Raw genomic sequence first — 23,968 nt, forward strand, 5'->3', positions numbered from 1 at the left:
GTGGAGCAGGCAGCTGCTGGCACGCAATCTTCCCTGAAGTTGTTTCCTTTCCTTTTTCCTGAGATTTAACGAAAGGGGGGGGGGGGGGGGAAGGGGTTGGAGTCACATGGATACAAAGCTTTTGATTAATGTCCAAGTCTGTGCTGCTGCTGCTGCGGCTTTCCAACCTCTCAGCTAACAGGGCGAGCTGGGAACCAGTGACCGCTCGTTTCCTCCAGGCTGTGTCCCCTTCCTGACGGGAAAGGAGCACGCACTGGGCTGGCTCCTCCGCCTCCGGACCTCGGGCCGCTGCTGGAGCTGGGTGAGAAGGGGCTGAGGCTGCTGCCCGGCCGGAGCCCGGCCGGAGCCCGGCCCCGCTATGTAACTTAGCGGGGTCTTTTGTTGTCCTTGTCCGCAGCGCAGCGCCGGGGCGCTCAGGCGAGGCTGCCTGCGGCCGGGAAAGGCGCCGGGCTGGGAGCACCGCTCCTCCTCGCTGCACCATGACAGAGGAAAGCAAAGGGGAAGGCAAGGGGGAAAGCGGGAAGGACTTGGAGAAGCAGCTTCGCCTGCGCGTCTGCGTCCTCAACGAGCTGCTCAAGACGGAGCGGGACTACGTGGGCACGCTGGAGTTCCTGGTGTCGGTGAGCGGAGGGGCGCGGAGCGGCGCCGGGGGGGGGTGCATCGCCTCTCCCGCCGGGCGCGGGTTCGCCGCCCCGAGCTCTGCTTAGAAGGGCGGGAGGGTAACAGGTTTTGAAATGGTTGGGGAGGGGTCCTGTGGTTACCCCCTCCCTCAACCCCCTCCCTCAACCCCCTCCTTCAACCCCCCCGCCCGCTGCCGCCGCCCTGCTGGGAGAGGCGGCACTGGTGATGTCCCTTCAGCGCGGGTGATCTCACTCCTCCGGGCACGGAGGAGAAGGGGGCAACGTGTCGGGGTTCAGGTCTGCCTTGGGTGGTGGTGGTGGGGGATCCTGTGCCTTACGGCCGCCCCCTCCGCCCTACAGGGCCGTGGCTTGCGGTAGCCCGTGAAGCGCAGCGGTGGAGGGGGACAAGGGGGAGGACGGGGGGGTGCTGGTGCGCAGCAGCTGCTTGGCATTAAAGCCACATGTGGCATTCACTCCTGCCTTGTGATACAGGGGTCAGCTGGGAAGGTAGCGCCTTCTGGCGAGAGCTGTGGTGCAGCAGTTTTGGCTTCCTTCTACGCCTGACTATCACTCTTGATAAGTTTATTTGTGCCAGGGGATACCCTAATCAGAAAGGCAGGAGTTTTCGCTCTCTCAAAAAGCCAAAAAGTGACAAATTATTACGGAACAGATGTGGGCAGTGTTTCATCTGCGCATAGTCCCAGTAGGATCACTTTTGGACCCTGTTGGGATAAGTATGGCCAAATCAGCTGCTTAAGTTTGCAAAAGACTTCACAGTAGCCCCCCTCATACTTTTCTCTCCTCCCCTGTCCCACCGAAGAGGGGAAATCCTTCAAACTGCAAACTTCCTGCTTTGCTGCCTTGAGATCTGTGAACTTTCTGCTTATTATCATGAAAGAGGAAATTCTCAACTTGGCTGTGACAGGGCGAATAAAAGCACAGACACGGGAGTGAAATAAGATCTACAGAGTAGCTTATTTTCTCCATATGTTTATCCTCAGCAGAACCATGAAAAATGGTAAATGGTCCAATGTGTTTTCTGTTGTGTTTTTTTTTTTTTTTCCTTAAAAAAGTTTAACATGTATGTTTGAGAAAGTAGCTGTGCGACTGTGTTTTACTTGCTTTACTTGTTAAAAAGTATCTGTCTTAAGGGAATGTTCTTCAATATTTTATCTTAAGTTCCAAATTTGGCGTATGTCAGTCTTAGGTCATTTCAGCAAATTTAAAGAATTTGTAACATCTTTAATTTTGGGCTCTACAGTTTTAGACATAAGAGATATTACTGTTCAAGCAGTAAGCGCTCAGCTCCTTCTAAAGAGCAGACTGTATTTCAAATTGCATCCAAATATTGAATTCAGTAATAAGTTTTTTTGCAGTTTGGATCACGGTGATCTAAATAAATCACATGGAGAAAGGGAGGAAGGCTGGAGTTAAATACCTGGATCTATGACAAGTTTTTTGTATTCACTTAAGATTGTGAACAAGGTTCAAGTGACAGTTTGGAGATGTAAATCCTTCAGAGGGAAACGTCATGTGTTTTAACTGTATCTCAGCCTTGGTTTGAGGAAACAACTTCTGAGCTTTCCTTTGGCCTACCTGGTAGGACTGCTGTTGAGACCAGCTGTGGTGGTGGATTTATGAGGGCCACTGGACTAAGGGCCAGTATGGAGATCACCACGTTTATTTTACATAAGCCATCAAAGGCATCATTGCACTTATTCCTATGGTTACTTCTTGATCTGGAGGCTAGATCCTTTCATTTAGGTGTCCTAGGCTTATGGTTTCCTGTCTTTTTCTTAAAACCATTACAGTACTAGGATCAGCTCTTCTGAGATACAAAGACTGTCCCAGCTTACTTTGCTTCACATCATGAGGTGGTCTTGGGGCACACAGACTGGGTTCCTTTTGGCTGGAAGTGAACTGGAAGGTTTTCTGTAGGAGAACATCCTAATGAGTGTACAGTTCCTGGGACCAGACTAGAGCTAGTCTGAAGTGACCTCCCCTGCCAACACTGGGATCCCAGCACTGACTATTTCTCTGTTCAAATCCTGTTCTGTTTTCCAGGACATCTTGTTAAAGTAGAGGCAGCCCAAGGGGTTGAAGTTCCAATAAAAGTTAAGAGTTAGGCTTTCAGGTCACCTCAACACTGTCAGTGGAGCTCGTTGTGGTAGAAACCATGTTTGCTTTACGACTGAGAAGCTGAAGCCATTTATAGTCTTCCTAACAGTTTGCATGGAGTACCTGCACTTTTCACTGCAGTTAAGAGGAACAGAGTATTTACTTAGATAAATGAAAAAAACCACCTTTGGTTTGAGGGTTAGAGCCTATTTCTTCTGCAGGGTTACAGAATGTAATCTTTTATGATGTGTATGGTTCATATGGAAAAGTACATTAGCACTTGTGTAGCAGTGGTGGGCAAGAGAGCCAACTTTTCACCCGTATGGACTGCAAATGCCATTTTATGTATAGGCCCTGTTGAGGAGGCAGTTAAATTAAGAAATAGAAAAATTGAGTTTTCTTCAGTTGATTATTCTGAAAGGGGTGGTATATAAGTGGGCTTTGTGTGGAAGCATAACGTACATCAGAGCACGCCTAACTCATTTTCCTGAGTGTTTTGTGAGATCCTGTGAAGTGAATTGATAATGTGCATGACCCCTTCAGCTGAGGCAAAATTACACTGTCGCAATGGGCAGTATGTAATACAGACAGGAGTGGAAGTGAAGCGTAAGCCTGATTTATCCGAGTGGTGGGAGGAGGAGACCCTTGGTGCTGATGCGGTCATGTTGGGGAAATGGGGCTTTGCCTGGTACAGCTTGTGGCTGGTTGGAGAATGAAGAGATTGTAAGGAGGAAGTGACTTTGCTGGTGTGTGTCAACGTGGGAAATGCTTTGTTGGTTTCCCTACACTGGAAGCATGTTTATGATATGTTAAATTTATTTAGGTTCTTCAGTTTATATTGGAATTAAAGAGTGTCTCAGTGAGGACAAATTTCTGGTTGGTTATTTAAAATATTTTTGTTCTGCTACTCCTTCTGTGATTCTTCATCCTCCAGTTATCATCAGTGTAGTGAGAAGCAGCTTGGTTTGTGTATTCTGTCAAAAGTCTACAAGGCTATTAAGTGCAAAGCAGAAGGTTTAATGTATTAATTATTTTATTAGATAGAAGTAGCTGAGTAGTCATTCCCATGTGAGTTTGTTCACCTCTTCTTTTTGGCTTTACACTGTGGAAATACACTATTTTGTTTTTAATCTGCACTCAGATCAAATCTGAGTGGAAAGGTCTGGTTGTATTAATATTATTCTTTCAGCTCTCCTGAATCTTCCAGTAATAAACTGCAGTAGCACAGTATGTTGAGACATCAGTAATACCGAGCAATAACAATTTTGGGCCCATTTGAATGAGGTATGTAAACATACGTGAGGTGGATAAACTTAAGTCCACCAGTAGCCCCAGCAATGTTGAAGGGAGGAGGCATGCACAGGAAATTATGAAGAAAGGGTTACACTTTTCCTTCACATATTTCATTATAACATTTGGAGTGTCACTGCAATACCAGAGTTTTTGTTCTTGTTGCATTTAGCATTTCTTAAAAAAAAAAAAAATAAACCTAGTGATGGAAGAATCTACCGAAGGTGCTAAAACATCTTTGAAAACCGTATCTACTGATGGAGTTTTTTATGAGCTTTTTATGTTTTTTTATGAGTTTTTTATGTTTTTTATATGAGGTTTCTGTTACAAAGTATTGATACTTTACTGGCTAAATTAGCAATTGGGATTTTTCTGCTGCTAGGTGATCTCTCTGGTGATCATATCATCTTTCTATGGCAAAATCTTTGTTTACTGATGAAAGAGAAGCCGTTCTTGCAAGGATAGAGGAGAATATTTTTTTTTTTTTTACCAAAATGCGGTTTCTGGAGGGGAGAGAAAGCAACAATTGGTAACTATTTTAGACAGAGTAAATATTCATGTCATCCAACTTTGTAACCGAATAATTAATATTACCTTGAGTGTTCATGGTAAAGATTTTTTTTTTTTTTTAAATTTATGACTTTATCAATATGTACCTTATCTATTTCATTCTTTGCAGCAAATGACAAAGTGTATATATTTACTGTGCTCTGTGTAAACATAATGAAAATCTCCTGTTTTGCTCTATAAGCACAACTAGGTTACTAGAGTAAAACTATATAAACTTTTCCAAGATTCTTATTGGCCTACGATTTTATCCTGGGCCATATATTTGACTTTTTAATGAATGTTTTAAAAAATAAGTTGTGTTTTTTTTTTATTTTTTTTTAATTTGCTTAATGTTTTCATGTAGGGTTTCATTTACTGTATGAATCAGGGTACTCACCTGAACCCTCAATGTAGCAGTAGTGAAGAGACCAGTAAAACTGTGGGTAGAAGTTGCTGAGAAATTAAAAAGTATTTAACAGTAAAGAGTTGCCAAAAAGTGGCTGCCTTAATTTGTCGCCTTGTAACTTGGTGTAAGGCTTAGGTTTTATGATTGTGCTTTACACTGACTGACTGCCCAGTAAAGGCAAACCAGGCCATGAAGAACTTCAGGATGCAGGTACACTGCAGGGAAATAGGCTAGATACAATAGTAGGTAAATATATATATAAATGTATATATAGGTAAATCCATATGTTAAATATATATATAAATGTATATATATTTGGGGGAAATAAATTTTATTTTGGAATGGAAATTGGAAATGTAATAGATCTGCTACACTTGGTACTTCAGGGAATATCCGTGGAAATAGAGTTTATTTTTCTATGACGGGGATTGTTTTTCTGGTGTAGTTTTGTGTTCTGACAAATTTGACGTTGATGGGAATAGAAGCAGATGTTGGCACTTGTGTAAGCCTTCCAAAACCCTACGGCCTCAGCTGGGTTGACCAGTTAGATCTTGAAGCAGCTGGAGGAAAAAACAAAGCTAGTTTATTAAGGAGGCTATAGCATGGTTTACAGAGTCTCTTCTGTGAATATATATATACATTTCTGCCAGTTAACTCTCAAATCTCAGGTTAATTCCATTAGATCCTACTGCACTGTCTTCTCCCCTCTCTTCTGCTTGCGCTAAAGTGAAAGGGTTCATTTCCTTTAAATGTGTGCCCTATTAAGGGAAGCTGAATCTCTGCTTTTCAACAGGCATAAAGAGATTTTGTTCATAAGGTTTATTGCCCAGCCTGTGTGAGTTCTCAGGACCTGTATTTCCCTTTCTGTTGGCTCAATAGGTATTTCTCTGATTGCTGAGCAGACTAATTAGCTGGACAAGTGATTAACAGTAATTGAGACACCAGGTAAACTTCAGTCAAATTCACTGTTACTAACCCTGACCAGCAACAGAGGATTTGTCCTGGATTGAAACTCTTGAAATGGTTATACTAGACGATGAAATTAGGTGTTGGGCCTTTCACAAAAGAACCGTTTTTAAATGATCTTCTATGGCTGTAGTTTGATACAATAACAACATGTGTATGTGTATATATCCTGGAATCACAGAATATCTCAAGTTGGAAGGGACCCAAAAGGATCATCGAGTCCGGCTCCCTGAATGTGTTATATGTATATCTCAATTACAGTAATGATGGGTGACTTCATAATGGTTTGCATAATTGCATTTATATTTTATAAAAGGGATTTAAATGAATGGAAGGGAAGGGTTTTAGCTGGCTGCATTTTTTGATAAGGTTATGTGATTTCCTTTCTCTTCAGGAAAAGAAAAACAACATTCTATGGCTACTTCATCATAAAAAGTCAAAAGGAAGTGCAAACACAATTACCATAGAAAGTCAATATCTTTTCCATTCACTTCCAGTTTCTGCTGTTTTTAACTTGCTTAAGTGTTACAAAAAATCTGAATTTGGTATTCTATTCTTATTTGACTTTGCTTGGCTATATCAATAGCACCACCTGTGATCTTTATCAGATTGAGGGTAACTGCTTAAAAGCTGTTTATTTCTTTGTAACCCATGCCCCCAAGGTTGAATGCTTGCTTTATGGAGTGGATTAGCAAGAAAGATTATTTGCATCTCCACTAGCTGAGTACAGAGTTCATGCAGGGTATGACAATGGCAAAAAGCAGACGTTTTTCAGAAGAATTTTCAAGAACATATCTTGTTTGGTAGTGTAAGGAATTTTACTGCACTATACTCTAGAGAGGTGTTTCATACCTTTCTATGGATTTCCTCTTCTTGCTGTCAGATGTACTTAGACTCTATTTTGAAAATCTGCTCTTTAAGGAAAAAAGGTGCTTTGTTTAGCTGTTCAGTGAAAAGCCTAAAATACTGAAAGGAGAAATCTTTGTTTCGTAGCATTTAAGAAACTGTTCTGTTTATAAGAATTACTGTAGACTAAGCTGTATCATGCTGAAGCCCATGATATGCTTAGGGGTGTTGTACAACTTCTTGATTTATTATTGTATTTTCAAATATCATTATATTTGCAGTGTTCCAGTTATTCCTTTGCTCTGCCTTATAGCTCAGTCCTAACTCTCCTGCCGCATATATTTCACAAGTTTGTAATGTGAGCTGCTGATTTAGAAGAGACTATTTGGAGGGGACCGTCAATCAATATGTCCAGACTTAAGTTACTCTATGCAGCCTAATGCTGTTGAAATCACTGTTTGCAGTGATTTCTAGTGTTTATGGAGACATATTTTTCAGCCCTCTTCAGTAGTAATTTTTGTCACCATTTTAAAACACCAAGTGCTTTGAAACTATTCATTCCGAGATTGATTTTTATTTTTTTTTGGTAGAGTTAACATGAAGAACAACTTTATCAAAGCAGAAGAATTCAAAGTTAGCAACAGTATTACACTATAGGAGGAACTGAGAAGTTCTTCACGTTGGAAACCAAAAGGAACTGTCTTTTGGCCAAAAGACACAAATCCAAACTGGCTATAGTTGACTTACGATACTGGTGGGGGCAACTTGCCAGTCTGTAGAAGGCTATAACCATGTAACTGTATGTTAAGTATATGTCCCTGTTCAGAAAGCAATTGGGTTACCCATGAATCAAGTATAGATTTGAATAAGATCATATTTTTTATTAATAATTAGAATAATTTAGGCTCTACCTTTTTCTATAAGTATCTTGAATAATTTTGCATACTTATGTACTAGTGTATATTCTATATACTAATGTATATTTTGTTTAACTATTTTTGGCTTAATTCTAAACTGCATGCATATTGGTTCAATTTTCTGTTTTGGACTGAGCAGGATTGTCCCTGTCCGGTGAATAGATTGTGTGTGTTGCTGTGGGACTCAAGATCTTAGGGAGAGGCTACTCAGGAGGAGTGTAAAGACATGCAAGACTGGAGATAGCAAAGCCAAAGCTTAGCTGGCGTTGAAATTAGGGGCGTGAAAGGCAGCAGAAAGGAATTCTGTAAGTATAGTGGTAGCAAAAGGAAGGCTAATGAAAATGTGCATCTGCAGCTCAGTGGGGCAGGGAGCCTTGTGAAAAGGGAACATAGAAACAGCTGAGGTAGTTCCTAATGACTGGGAAAGCACAAATGTCCAACCTAGCTTCAGGAAGGTCAAGGAAGAGGTCTTGGGGAAGTGCGAGCTCGTCAGCCTCACCTCAGTCTTTGGGGAGGTGATGCAGTGAATCATCTTCAAAACCATTTCCATGCAGCTGATGGAAAAGAAAGTGATTAGAAGCAGCCTCTGGGCATCTACCAAGGGTGGATCATGCTTGATCAACCTGATTGCCTTCTGTGAGGAGATGACTGGCTCAGGGAAGTTGGTGAGTGCTATGGATATTGTTAACCTTGATTTAACCAAAGTTTTTGCCATAGTCTGACATAGTATCCTTACATCCAGATCTCATAAATTTGGACTGGATAAATAGACAATAAGGTGGGTGGGAAACTGGTGGATCTGTTAGACTCGAGGGACAGTTGTCAACAGCACAAACTACAAGTGGTGGCCAGTTATGAGCAGTGTCCCTCAAGAACCAATACTATATCACGTCTTCAGTAAGGGTGGGATAAGAGGGATGTTAAGAGGGTGGAATACTGAGAGTACTGACAGAAGCGTCATGAATTTCAGTGAAGGCAAACGCAGAGTCCTGCACCTGGGATGGAATATGGACCTATGGACCAGTACAGGCTGGGGGTCAGGAAGCAGCTTTACAGAAAGGCCTCTGGCAGTGCTTGTGGTCAAGGACTGGAACGTGAGTCGACATTGCACCCTTGCAGTACAAAAACCAGTTAGCATCCTGGGCTCTTTTAGCAATGGCGTCAGTAGGAGGTCAAGGGAAGTGATTCTTTACTCTCTACTCTAGAGTTGTGAGACCTTTGTGGCCCAAGCTTTGGGCTCCCTAGTTCAAGAAACAGATGTCAAGTGGAGGGCCAGCAAGGTGATGAGGGGCCTGGAGCATATTACTTGCAAAAAGAGGCTAAGAGAACAAGGCTTCTTCGACCTTAAAAATTCCACTTAGACGTCTCTTCTTATTGTTGCCTGGGTCTCCCTGATGGGTGGTTATAGGGAAGATGAAGTCACACTCCTCTCAGAGGTACACAGTGAAAGAAGGAGCGGAAATGGAAAATGGGAAATTCCACCTCCATGTGAGAGAAAAAAATACTAATTACTGTGAGGATGGTCGAAAACTGGAACGGGTTGCTCAGAGGCTATGGAATATCAAAGCTTGACTGGGCAACCTGTTCTAGTTGACACTGCTTTGATCAAGTGGTTGGACTAGATGACCTCTGAAGGTCCCTTCCAACCTACAAGACTCATCAATTTTGCAATTTATTGATATGACGGGGGTAAAAGGCTGACTGTCTTCAAGTTTCAACTCTTCAGGAGGGCAAATTTTTCAGGGTTGCACCTCTACTTCGTTTCCTCTGAAACTGCAGTGCAAATGGCCAGGCTATACTGTTCAGCAAATAAGTATTAAAATTCCAAGAGGAAACTCAGGTACACAGATAGTTTTTCCACTGTATTATATTTGCTCAGGAAATAGATAACCTGGCACTTCTGTAATATTTTCTGTTCAGAGATCTCTCAGTGCATTGCTGTCATTAATAAATCAAATCTGAGTAGTTCTACAAATGAGAAACTTAGAGACAGATCTTGATTTTTTGGGTCCCAATGAAAGTTTGTGGCAGAGCCAGAAATATAATCCGATGTCTTGATTCCCAGTTCAGTACTCTGACAGCAAAGCAATCCTTTCCCTTTTACATATAATTGATGATAGAAGAATGGTTGTCTACTTAAAATGTCTGAGAAACTGCAAGGATAATTCTTCAAAGCCAGCTTCATTTTGTGCAAGCTTTATTGCTCCTGTGATTCCCTCACAGACTGTTCACAGCTGAAGTTACCCCGTTGTAGGGACAGAACTGAGATATTAGGGCTTGACAGTTACTTTAGGTCCCGTGAGACCTACTGCTTCTCTTTTTTGCTTTTGGCAGTCTGGTTGCCAAGTCACCTGGCATACCTCATGAGCTTTCAAGTTCGAGGCTGAAGAGCATGAGTTGACTGGAGGGGAATGGGTAGGAGGAACAGCTAGAACTGAAGAGCAGCGGAGAGAACGGTAATAAGATGTAGGAGGGTGGCTCGCTTTATTTCAATGTTATTTGTGTGATGCAGGCTCCCTGACAAATTGGTAATATCTTGCTGAGTGGAGCAGAGTAAATAATCTGCTCCTTGACCTTCCTAGGCCACTTCAAAAAGAAATTTGGCTCTAGCTGCTGTTATTTACTTCTGAAGTTTAAATACGTTATATGTATTCATATGTTTGCTTTCCAAATACAGTTTTGCCTATTATAACAGCTAGAGCAAGTGACCAGTATCAATTGATAAGTGAGTTTATTTTAAATAAGTTTTTATATTTTGCCCTGTGAAATATGCTGTTGATTTCTCAGACTGCTTAAATGGAGTCATTCCTAGAGAGATGGGTGGATGTGTTCCTACATGTTGACTCAACAGTCCCAGACTCCTTATACCAAAATCAAACATGATGTGGCAGAGGAGAATCAGTGGAGACAGAGCGCTCTTAGACAAGGCTCAGGAAATAACTTGTTGCCCTGCCAGGTATCCATGCTGGCAACGTGTTATCGGCAATCTTAGCAGGAACGTGGTAATGTATTGAGAGCTGAGTTGCTTGGGGTGTGTGCGTGGTGTCTTCTGTAATTCTTAAAGATGAAGTGTTAAGAGCTCATCAGGGGTGTAAATTAATTTGAATAGCGTGGATTAGGCAAAAGCAATCAGCTGGCAGGCTGAGCAGAAAAGGAGAAATAGGCTGCAAACATGGAGAATATCTAGGCCAGGAAGAGTTATCCATGAGATTCATGTGGTTAATCCTCATTGTAGCTGGTTAGGTATGAGCTGGGCCATGGGAAATTCTCTGTACTTGGGACTTCAGCCTCTTGGTAGATAATAAGGATATTTTTATTTGCATCACAAAAAGCAATTGAGAAAATATAATTAGATAGTGGCTGGTCAGAGCTTAAAGGCTGGCCAGGTTTGGCTGGCTGAGGGACAATGACTAGTCTCATGTACTCGGCAGTCTGAGAAACAAATCTGAAGGTGGCACTTGGAATATGTGTGTGGCTGTGGGAGTCAGAAAGGCTAAACTACAAGAGTTTTCTCCCTTGGGCTAGAATTGTGTTTATACTTGTTGTCAATGTCCATTTTTTTGAAAAGCTCAATTTCTTCGCCTTACTAACTTTGTGAAGTTGTGCTCACAGAAAGCCTTCAGAGACCTGTATCTTGGGGTTTGTTTAGGAAGAGTTTGCTGGCAAGCAGTGAAGGGTGAGTTTGGTAGCCAAGTATCTGTACTGGAAAGACTACCTTGTAATAGGCAGAAGCTGGTGAAGTAGATGAGACACTTTGAGACACATGCAGTGGCAAACCCTGAATCATCTATATTTGTGTCCTTACTGCCCCTCACCCCCAAAAGCATGACAGTTCAAAACATGATGAACGTGTATCTAAACCAAAGCTGGTTTTATGCTATTACTCAGCTAAAAATTCCAGATTGGGAATTAGGTTAAATACTGATTACTATGTAACAGCATGAAAGTGGAGCAACCCCTGAAATAATTAACTAGTTTGTGTTTTCTTTAACAAAAGATACCATAAGAATCATCAACTTCCCATTTTGTGTTATGGAAATAAGCTAGAATGCACTAGATACAAAATGGAAGAATGGTAAGCAAGATTTCTCTTCCCTGGTCTTTAATACGCTTTCAGGATGTTCTCAGGTTCTTCTGTAAACTTAATTGGCCATGTTTTTACTTCTCAATCCCTACTGTGACATTTTGAAAAAAATTGGAAACTAAAAGCCCAAACCTATAAAGTTGAAACGATGTATTGTGTAACAACACAGCGATTGATCTCTTAAGATGCTATGAATTAGTGCAACAAGACTGGAAAATCACTTCATTTTATTGCTTAGTAGGTGCTGAGTTACCTTACCCAAGAAATTTAAGTATATGGTGTATCCAGATGCCTAGAAGAAATAGCAGACGACAGGATGCTTTGAGACAACATCCTCGGATTCTATAGAGTGAGTGTGTTAAAAGGACTTTGCTTTAAGAGTCACAGAGGCATTTGAGACTTTAACAGACATGGAAGCAACTGAAGCTCTGCAGTGTGAAAGCAGTGCTTTCATTAAAAAGATACCAAAACCTTACAAGGTAGAGGGAAGGGAGAGTGGCACATACCTGTGGGATTCATGTTTTGTCACTTATAACATGTTCATCGCTGATTAGTTCCTATTTATCCTTTTATTGTCTGTGGGGGAGAGTTATTTTGCAGAAGCATATAAAGCAGGAAGACCGTAAATACGTCCTGATTCATAGAATGCCTTTGTAAAAATGGCCACCCTAAATTTATAGTGATGGCTGCTGCTTCCTTCCTTCCAGTGCCTGCTGATTTTTGTTCCTGAAAGATTACAAAATACCACTTAAAAATGAACTTGCAGTGTAAGATAAAGACCTAAAATGAGAGGTGTTGGAAGGAACCTGTGAATTGCTGTGATAGATTTAATAATAGGTTTGTCGCAGTAATTTTTTTTATAGTTGTGGTTAGTAGCATTACTTAAGGAGGCTGTATCATTCCGAACTTCAGGCCCCAGTGGTTTGGGTGATCTCTGTACTGGAGACTGTGGATGTAGGGTCTGGATGCAAACTAAGTAATCTCTGAGTTTGCCTACTTTATTTTTGTACAGTTTGTATTTTTTTGACACTAGTAACTTCTGAAAGTGTTTCCCAGAAAATAATTCCTTTTGCTCATTTTAAATGTCCTGCCTGAAAAATTCACTAAGTACTTGCGTCACTCTTTTTCTTGTTAGAAGTCCAAGTCTAATTATTCCTGTTATGAAAGCCCTTTCATGCTTCTGATCATCTTTCAAACTTCTTGGGTGAATTCTTCTGGTGTGAGTATCATTGATCTTCACCCTGGTTTCATTCTTAGTATTTTGCACAACAGTTTTCAGAGGGTAAAACTTAACCCCTCCAAATGTGTGCAATAGATGTTTGAGGTACTGAATGATGATTTTTTTCTTGTACCAAAAGATGTTAAAGAATTCTGCTTATCCTTCTTTTGCAAAGTGTTGCCAGCACCTTACTTAGGCCCTGCTTTCTTCATTTACCTTTAAGTATTGAAAATTATATTTTTGGAGGTTGGGGAAGATGGTTGAAGTATGAGTTGTAGCTGCTGTTTGCTGTCCTTCTCACCATTCTGTTTTGCAGTGTGAAATGGTGTATGGAGGAAAGTTATGGAAAGAGGGCTCAGTGAAGGACAAAAGTGGTCAACAACACTAACAGATATGAAGAATGTGAGGTGTGAGACTTACACGACAAACTGCTCTGGAAATAGGAGGGGGAGAATACTGGAAATGAATAAAAAATTCATGAACAAGGTAGAACAGGAAGAGGGAATGGTTACAGGTTCTTCTAAAAATGAAAAAGCGCATAAAACCCCCCTTGAAACATGTCAAGTATGTGATGAGATTTCCTCATATTTTAGTATTTGTGTTAATAGGACAGGTATCACTGGCTTTTGCAGTGTTAAATTAGCAGCTACTTGTGGTCCCAGAAGTTGACTAGGTTGTTGGGTGGTTGAAGTGAGCGTAGCTAGCAATAAGGTAGAAATGCAGTTTCTTAGGTATCTTCAAATATAGTCATCTTGAGTTGTGAAAATACCACTACCTTTGTATTTGGTTATTGTCTGCTCGTTTCATTTATGTTATGATAAAATATGAAGTTTCAATAATTATTAAGAGATAATTGAGAATTTTGTTATTAAGGAGAGCAAGATGCGAGCTGTCGTTAGCTGATCTCAAGCTTACCAGTAAAAGAGACCTCCAGGTTTTCAAGATGATGTGACTTTTTTAACATTTTGAAAGGGCCAAGTGGTAGATTGTGTCATAGTGTTGAAAATATTTTTGGCAGAGCTGAGATCTTTCTGCAGGTTAGAATTAGAGAGGAGAACTCTTAAACAGAAGAATCGTATCTGTTGTTTTCTCTAAGTAGAAAAGTTTGGGTTTTTACCAAGACGTTGATTCTGTAGTTCAGTTACACAAACCAACATATGACTACCATTAATAGTAACATTGGAATTAATGAATGGAAATACAAAATTAATTGGATGTGGTTACCACATTTGAATACGATGTAACATACCTGGAAGGATTCTTTATCTGGGCAGGGGCAGGAGAGTGAAGACCTGATAGCAATAGCTTTTATTTTCATTTACTTTAAGGTTTCTCCTCATTCATTTATCTCTTTGACACTGCGTGAGATCCTGTTTATTAAGAATAATGCCTGGAAGTTGGCAGTTGTATTCTGTATGAGCGTGTTAATTTCTTCCCATATGCTATGAGGTTGTCCTCACAGGAAATAAAGTGACTTTTTCCCATGTTTAGTTATACTGAACTGTTACAATAGTCAGACTGGAGAGAAACAATGGGAAGGAAAGTTTCCTGTTTTCTGCAGATACCGTAGAGGTCTTTGGCCCCAAGGAAGGTAAAGCTTTCTTCAGCCTGAGTGCGAGTGCACAAAGAACTTGTTTTCATTAGTGTGTGGAGTTGCCGTGATCTCTGTTGAAAAGCAATGGTTCACTCTGAAACGTTTTACAGGCAATTTCCTGTCTGTTCTACCTGTCTTGTTTACATTTCAGTATTTGCATTTAGGAATAGTAAATTAAAGTAGGGAAAGCTTAAAGTTCGCTCTTTATTAACGCTCAAATATATTGTGCTGTGGTTAGAATGGATAGGCGATTAAATAAAATTTTATTAAATAATCCTCGCATTTGTGTACCTACTATGGGTCTGACTCTCACATCCTCAAAAGGGAAATAGAGGGGAACGTGAATATAGTAAACTCAGAAGCTTTTCAGAATAATAAGTATTAGATCTGCAAAAAAGAATGCTTTTGTGTTTTTAGTCTACTTTTCCAGGACAAAATTGGGGAAAGCTGGTAAATCAGTGTCTCAGCAAATACAGTAATGGAATTTTCATGTGAAGCTGAAGATTAATTACACTGATACTGCTACAATATCATCTGAGGTTTTCCATAGGTAGGGAAAGACAAAGGATCTGACTCTCCCCGAAAAAACACTGCAAAAACCTTTTAAGTCAAGATTCAGCCTAATGAGTTCATAAGAGAATGCTTGTCTTTAAATTTCATATACATATATTACAGAACACTCCTGTGAGTTGGTGGAGATGACCTTCAGCCATGATTAAAGGTTATTCTAGTTGGAATACATGAAAATAAAAGTTTAACAGGAGCTGTAGTATTGGTACAGTTAATTCATCATTTCATTCAATAAACCAAGTGAAGAAATTTTGCCAAGTTAATTTTTTTTAAAAATAAGTAGAATTCTGTAGTTATAGTTGTTTATCATCTGCTACACTATAAATTTTTAAATCAGTAAGTTGACTAGTGCATACTAAATTCTCTAAATTATTAACTTAGACTTTGTAATGCAGTTTTCAACGTGTGCCATGCAGTAAAATGTAGGTTTTCCAAATTCTTTTCCAGGACACTTCTTCACTGAGAAATGTTTTTGGTAATTGGATCCTTTCAGACACTTTCTTGGGTCTGAGTCAAAATTTTCAGGTGAATTAATAAAAAGGAATTGCCTTTTATCTTCCAAAGCTTCTCCTATTTCTTTGTCAGACTTATTTTGTACACAAATGCCGCTTTATAACAGCTATCAATGAAATGCTGCTTTATAACAGCTATCAATGGCAGCATTGCATAAAATACTCAGTTGTCCTGACATTTGAACTGATTTTATGTAGGTTACTGTATGGGATACGTGAGCAAGTGTTGCTTTCTGCTGGTGATTGCTTTATCATGAAAAATGAAGTTAATTTGGGTATCTTGTGAGAAATGTGTGCTGGAAATATACTGGATTAATTAGTTTTCATCTGTGTTACAACAGCTTCCAGCACAGAAAGTAACAATGAGTTTTTGCACTTGTAGCTTTTACTACAAAAAAATAATAGCTAGATTTGGACCAAATGGTATTACAATTTAAAAAAAATTCAAATATGGCCACCACTATGACTATTATGCATTTGTACTGAGAAATTCCCCCTACTTACTTGCCAAATATAATTTGGCTTTTGACTGCAAGAGCTGTTACATGTAAAACAGGATTTTGGCAAAACGTTATTTTGTGTCTAAACTGTTTGTTCTTTCTATGCTGTTGTCTGTCTTAATGTGCCATGGCAATAAAGGCTGTAATGGCTATTCCATTCCGTTTCCTGTTGTTTTGCAGCCACCAAAGTGCTCTGGGCTAATGCAGTGCATCAGACTCTGACTTTCCCATTTATTTCTGAACTTTTTAATTTCACAGAGTAAACACTTCTCATATGCTGGCTAGTGGTAACAGAAGAAGCATTCATTATAGTTATCCCACGGAACTCTAAAAGGAATTTACCGGTTTATCACAGCAATACTGGTTATTGACCCTATATTTCTCCTGTTTAGTCGAATTTTAGTTACTTATTTTTGTCTTGCAGGAAACGGTGTTCTTGATAGATAACTGGACTTAAGAGATAGGTGCAACATTCCGAGGCAGTAGGGCAGCTATAGCTTTCCTGTGCATTACGGATGGGAAGCCAATATTTGCATATTGAATATTCCTATGGCGATAATAGTCTTGTACAGTGAAAGACTTGAGGTTTTTTTTTCTTGTTAATGTAAATGAACTGCAGACTTGCCACATGCAACCAAATTTTAAACTCAGTTCACTTCTAAGGTTTTGAGAGACCATGAAGCATAACTGCTGCACAGAGGATCTTAGAATAATGTTTTTGGCCTGTAAAAGGCCTCTACTAATACAATAAAACCCAAGGTTTAAGGGGACTACTGTCTTCCTGAATTTTCAGATCGGAAAAGTGGCTACTGTAGGTGCTATCAAATCTCGACCTTCTATGTAAAGGCATTTCATATCACTTTATAAATTGTTTTCTACTTCAGTAGACTGTCATATACAGATATATTTAGCCCACTGTTCCTAGTACATCTCTAATTCGAATTTACACGCATCCCAAAATATTATGTGGATTTTAAAGCCATGATGAGTCATGACCAGACCTCACATATGAGTTGTTTATCACACTTTAATTATTATGGAACAAATTTGAAACCTTTCATTTTCTCAATTTATTTTATGTCTGTTGTATATTATATGTGTATTTTCTTCTCTGGAAGCTTGTCTTTTTTTTTTTTTTTTTTTTCCTTTCTGTTTTTGTGGAGGTTTTTGTGTGTTGTTTTTTTTATTTTATTTTATTTTTATTATTTTGTTTTGGGTTTTTTGTTTTATTTTGTTACACTGTGCAGTTTAACATCTCATTGATATTTGAATTCAGGTCCCATATTTTATATCCCTGGTAAAAGTGTGATATAATATATCTTTTCTCTTTTTGATTTTTAGTGTACAATAAAATTGTTCAAAAAGCACTATAGACCAATGGTAACGAATGTATTTGAGCTTGTGAGCTAAAGATAGGGCTTCAAAATTTTTAAGGGCTGTAGCCAGGCCTGGAAGAATATTCCTTGATAAATGGTGTAAAGAGATTTCAAAATCCTTGTGAAATCCCTAATAATGCCCACTATATACTCCCCGTAAATGGGCATCAGGCTGTCACTGCTGGTTCCTAAACCTCGGGCTTTCTGTCGCCGCATGTGCGCGGGCTGTGTCTGGGGTACAGGGCAGGGGAAGTCAGCTGTCCCTGTAAACCCGCTGTTTCTAGGGGATGATTAATATCCTGGTAAATAACAGATAATTAACGTAAGTTATGGTGTGTCCCGATGCTATGCCCAGGCTAAGACAAAGACCTGAGGAACCGGACTGCTGGTTAAATTGCAGATTCTCTGGAGATCTCCAGCGCTGCTGGTGTCGAGCGAAGGCAGTTCTCCTGCCCCGTGCTCGTGGTGCTGCCGGCTCTTCACACCAGGACAGGACTTGGGCAAGGCACTTCATCTCAACCTCTGTGTGTACTTACGCTTGACGATTTTCTCTCTTTTTTTTTTTTTAATGCTCTTTTAATGACTACGATTCAGGACTTTGCCACCCGGCCTTGGGGAATTAGACACTCCTGCTCTTGCCCCACAGAGGCTCTGATGTTTTAATTAAAAAGTCTATGTCCAGTTTTTCTCTTAATGAGAAAGAATGGTTTCAGTGATAAGTACTTCAATAATGCAAGAATGAACACACGTTTAGATTGCCCCTGATTTTCTGTAAACAAACTTTTGCACAATAAACTTCTAAATTGGTATGCTCATACTTATGAGTGTCCTGTTAATTGGAAATTGTGGGAAAACAAATTTACCTTAGATTCTGGCATGGGGTAGGGAATGGGCTGCTGATCCCAATCTGTCTAGTATCACTTTTAATTACAGGTTCTTTTTAGATAGAGGCAGACAAGGCAATGCCGTGTCAGAATAATAAAGGGACTGTGGTTGTGTAATATGTGTTTGTGCAGATGATACGAACGGGGGTCTGTCCTAACCTGAGACATCTGCTAGACGTGCCTATTTTAGGAGTTGTTTATCTAGGTAGTTAATGGGGGAAGAGAAATTGCCTCAAGGACTAATTCAGAGCACCTTGGTTAGGAGGCTCTCTTTTTCACTCAGTTACCGTATGAAGTTAAATACCCTTCCTAAATGGTGACTGATAGATTTTTCCTTTGCATGATACATTTTTCTTTATTGGTGTTACTTCAGCAGCCAAGATTTCCATCAGATTTGTCTGTAAATTTTTAGCTTTAGATTTCCCTTGAAAACTGTTCTTAGGCTGTAAAGAATTCCTTTATTCATATTCCATTTTTTACTTTCAGTTTTTTCTGTCTGTCCCTAGTATGGATAAAAGATGACAGATTTTATCACCTCTCTTTGGTAACCGCAAGAATGAATTCATTAAGTGACCGTGGATAAAATGTTTAAGTTTCCAGAAGCGTCCTTAGTGTCTGTGTTTCTAAAGGCTTTTAGAGGAGCTACTGTATGTGCTTCTAGCTCAAAAAAGCACTAAGAAGTTAACATTATCCTGGAACTCTAGTCTTGTAATGGAAGTGCTTTGTCTTAGTTTAAATAAATATTTACTATGAAAGTCCAAATTTACATTAGCCAAAAGGACTGTTAATGTGTATTGTAGATTATGTATTCTGATAATAGTGCTGGATAACACAGAATGGATAAGCATTCTCAAAATGCCACAGTTATTCTGAGATTTGCATGTTATTTACGGTACATTCAGGCTTTCATTATTTGGAACAACTGGAACTCGAGCCATGCTGTTTCTGTCAGCGGTGCCACTTCTTGCGGGGGGTGGGGATTCTGAGGACTGGCATCTGGAGCCGCTGCTGAATGAAATACGGGGAGGACCAGAGGCAGAGACGGATGAATGCCATGGCAACTGCCAGTAACAAATTGCAGAAGAGGCTCGAGTGTCTGGAATTTTTTCTTAACTCAAGCATTTTAATAATTACGGGTAACTTTAAGTACCTATGAACGCTGGCAGCTCTCTACGGGTCTTCTGCATTTGTTTAGGGAAATAGCATGAAGGGTAAATTTAGCTGTCTCCTAGTGAAGTGTCCGAAATACTGAACCTCTAGCTACTTCTGTGTAAGGTACATTGGCCTGCCATAGTGCAAGAAAACATGATGTGAGAAGCTGATCCGCCGTCCTGTTGAACACGATCACTGGTGTGAGAGAGTAGCCATCGATACTGCCGGGGGAAAGAGCAGCAGGCTTTGGGCGCCTGGCTGAGATAACTGTTTTGGAAACAGGTAAAGGAGAGGGCTGATTAATTTGAAGGTACTGCGGGGAAAACATAGCAACGGGATAAGAAAAAACTCAGTGCTTCAGGTGTTAACAGTACTTTAAATATAAACTGGTGCCTTTCAGTGGTATGTATGTGCTCTGTATTAGCAAAAGGTAGCTAGGTAGTGTGTTACTCATTTTAATTAAAAAAAACCAAACAACCTCTCATTTGATCTCATGATGTAGTTTTTGAAGTTTTTAAGGTGAAAAGAGGTATTTAAAGTTTTTATATTTTAATAATTCTATAGTATAGAGAAATATGATGCTGTTGACTTTGTACAATGCACTGAGTGTTAACTTCATTCTGCATGTATTTAAGCACTCTGCACATAAAAAAAGCATATCTTTATTGATTTATGGCCAAGTCAGTAAAGTACACTGCATTTGCTTTTAATAAACAGATAAGATATAAGAATAGAGTTCTGTCTGTGTTTGGTCCAGAAACTGGCACCTTTATATTTCATAGAACTTTATGAAACATGAGGGAGAGGGAAGCAAAGTGGAGGATGTGGTGGGGTTATTTTTCTAATGTCAGAGAATTGGCTTTTACTCTTGTGTGTGAATCCAGTCAGTTCAACCAAGTGAAAAGCTCGGAAGTGCTTGGTGGAGGCTAATTAGAAGCCTCCACCGTCACTGCCCACAGAATCTGTTTGCACTCAGTGTTCTTGGCACCCTTCACACTGCTGCACTGATTTCACTCTTCATCTGCCATCTCTCTACAGCCGCTGAGCCTGTTCCAGTCCAGAGCCACTGGCCTGAGTGGGATTTTCCAAGCAGTTACATCACTGATAGCCTGGACCTTTTTGGTACCAAACCTTAAAGCTGGGCTGGGAAAGACTTTGTGCCTCTTCTTCCACTTGATGAATGCGTTGATAAATGCAGGATCAAGGAAAAGGAGCATAAAAGCAGAAATCAACAGAATTATGAGCCAGTAGTGGATGATGGGAGTGGAAACGGTGAGCAAGGGAGGACAGGTAGGAAAAGCCAATAAATCATAAGCAGAAATCAATACATAAGAACATTTGAGTGCACTCTGCATTAAAAAATATAGATTGAAATTCTGGGTTCCTAGGTCTTTCTGTTTTTTCCTTGGCCATTTAGAAATAGTTGTGAGACACTAGGAAAGTGCGACTTCTTGGTCTGGTAAACTCTGAGGATTACTTGATCTATTATTATTACCAGTTAGTCTACCAAAGCAGTGGAGATTTCTGCTCTGAATGTAAAGGCTAATGACTTATGCAGAGGTGAGTATCAGTTTACGTGGCAGAATGTATGGTTTTCAGCTTAAAAAAAAATACTAAAACGATTACTAGAGGTTAGCGTACTTCACTGCTTATGTTAAGTGAGTTGGACGGAGAGAGGCAGGGAAAGATCAGTCTTCATTGCAGTGCTGGTGCCTGGTGTCTGTTTAAGTTCTGCTAAGCCTGTTAGTCCTCCTCTTGGTTGTTTTCTCTGGCATCATACGAACAACTTTTTTTTTAATTTTTGTATAGGATCTACTTGGTGTTGTAGATAAAGACATAATTTGTGCAACAGTGTTATGACATTGGAAACAACCAGGCCAGTTTCTGCTCTTTCAGTTAGCCAAAATATTAATCCTGACTCTGCTTCCTGCCACGATCATCTCTTTGGTTGACCAACCCCGTTTTTTTGCAACAGCCAGAGGGTATGTTTTATTGATGTTCTGTCATGTGACACAGAATGGGCGTGATCACAGAAGAAGTCCCTTGCTTTTACAGTATATCCTCTGATATGAAACATTCCTCTGAAGACAGCTTTGAGTCCTGCCTCTCAACTTTTGATGAAGCACCTTGCACTTCATCTGACATTTTGATGTATGATCTGTCTTTGGCTATGGGAGAAAGATGCCACATGTGTTGGATGGAGAGAGGTGATGAGGGAAGCTGCCTCTGGAGTCACACTGGTCCAGTGCTTGGGAAAGGTTTCTCACATGTGCTGGAGATGGGTGACCTTCCTGGCACTGGAAGCCAGAAACATCCTTGGCAGTTTGGAGTTGATCTGCTGTGGTCTTTGTATATTACTGTAGGTTACTTGAGATGCTCTAGAGTATACTTTTTTAGTAAAATGGGATGGTTTTTTTTTTTTTCGGTAGTTTAGCGGTTATTTAATGAAAAATGCAAAAGCACAAGGGTTTCATAATATTTCCTATTTGAATGGAAACATATCTGCATAAATTCTTTGGTTAGATCTATAAAAAGAACTTTTCTTCTGGAGTGGGAAAAATTGGGTATTGTATCAAGAAGTTTCTGAAAACTTAAGTGAAAAACTTGAATCACATGCTAGGAAGTTTAGTAAATTCATGTTTTAAATGACAGAAAACCATTAATGCAGTATTCTATGGAAAATGGTGGTATCTTACAGTTTTACTGTTTTAAGTATATATAGTTAAAATTGTTTTGAGAAGTGCATTATTGAAGTTGTTGTACATAGTTTTTGAACATAGGTAGGGACTACAGAGAAGAGCTAAACAAATACGCATCTGAAACAGACATGTTTGGTTTTGAAATCGTTAATAGCCTGTTCTCTAAGTTTGACTCGGCTCTTAATTAAATTACTCGACAGCAGCTGGTTCTTCATCCAGATTCAGCAATATTTTATATTTAAAATTTAGTTTATTATGAACTTCTTTGGTTAGGAAGGACATCTATCAGTAATTTCAGAACAAATGTGAAATTCCATTAGCTGAAATAGATATTGTATTATTTTGCACCTCCTGAAAACTCACTTGCTGTAGTACTGTAATCAGAAACATATGGTAGTTCTTACGAGTGAATAGAAAAATAGGGACTTTGCTGTTAGAGTAATTGTATGGTAATAAAGTTTTTTTGATTTGTTTGCTTTTTCTTCTTGATCAGTATGTCCCGATACAAAAACAAAGCCAAACCTGTACGGGCAGCGGGGTGCAGAGTCTCTGGGGTCAGCAGTAACTTAGGAAAAGTATGCGGAGAGGTCAGAGATCAGTTTAGGGGCCTATTTATCAAGGGAACGAGTCGGGAGGGCTGCCTCACCATTGGTTCGCAAGTTGATTTAGAAACCAGGAGTGAAAGCCGCAGGATGGAAAGCGCAGCTGAGATCTCTCAAGCGAGCGCATTGATGGCACTGAATGCCTTTCTGGGTCACGGTCGTCTCACCAGCAAAGGGTTGGTTCCCTGGTCCCCGCAGCAAAGGGAAGGGCGAAGGCTCCAGCTGGGGGGAGGAGGAGGAGGGCATGTGGCTCACGCCGTTTCATTCACAAGCGCAAGGATGGCAGAGGGCCCAGGCTCTTCATAGAAGTCCTGCACAGCAGCTTTCAGTCTAAATTCATGCCACTGATTAGATGCAAAATTTCTTTTCATTCATAGCAGCCAATTCGTTCCAGCGAGCAGAGAAACATAACATATAGAAAACACAGCGAGCGGTTGCCAATTTCTAGGCAGATTAAAACCTTTTTTCTGTAGCTGAAGTATGCTTACCATGTAGATTTCCCTCATCATGACTTGTTTTCAAAGTTAAACACAATAGCAGAGTGAGCTCTAGTAAGCATTTGGTATGCTTTGAAATTTTGCTGCCTAGCTAATTAATGTGATTTCAGTTTGGAGGATGGGCGGTGATGCTGCTGCTGTTGTTTTTGTAAAGAAAAAAACTCTATCGAGAATTTAGAATAAAGTTGTAACGATCGTTGTGACTCTAATCAGGTTTTTCTTTAACCTTGAAAACTATCTGTACCTGTTTGCACATGTAGGGGTTTTGTGTAGGTTTCTAGTGAGAACTGTATAATTTTTATTTGTGGGTTGGTTGTTCCCCCCCCCCCCCCCAAGTTATGTTAATGAATGAAAACTGTTAATTGGAAGGCAAAACTGTTTCCAGTAAGGACAAAGAATTCTGTGGGTAGCTGAAAAAATTGCAGAAAGCATTCCCACTTATTACCTATTAATGCTCTAAAGAGGAAAGTAGTCTGTATGACTTAGAAAATGCATTTGCTTACCAGCTCTTGAAATACGTGGAACAAATCATCTTCTACTGTGCTGTCATAGCTTTGCTGAGTTTGA

At 40.0% G+C, this 23,968-nt stretch overlaps 1 protein-coding gene across 1 annotated transcript in view; it reads left to right on the top strand.

Annotated features, from left to right (window-relative positions):
• Window positions 1-479: 479 nt before the first annotated feature.
• Window positions 480-23,968, top strand: part of PREX2 (phosphatidylinositol-3,4,5-trisphosphate dependent Rac exchange factor 2) — a gene marked incomplete at its 5' end in the record, with an annotated part of 185,079 nt that continues 161,590 nt past the window's right edge. Inside the window, one exon of the mRNA XM_082499510.1 lies at window positions 480-620. Coding sequence (XP_082355636.1) covers window positions 480-620 — 141 coding nt within the window. The remainder of the gene's footprint in view (window positions 621-23,968) is intronic.

Source organism: Vanellus vanellus, assembly GCF_965231255.1.
Source record: "Vanellus vanellus genome assembly, chromosome: 2".
NCBI lineage: Eukaryota > Metazoa > Chordata > Aves > Charadriiformes > Charadriidae > Vanellus > Vanellus vanellus.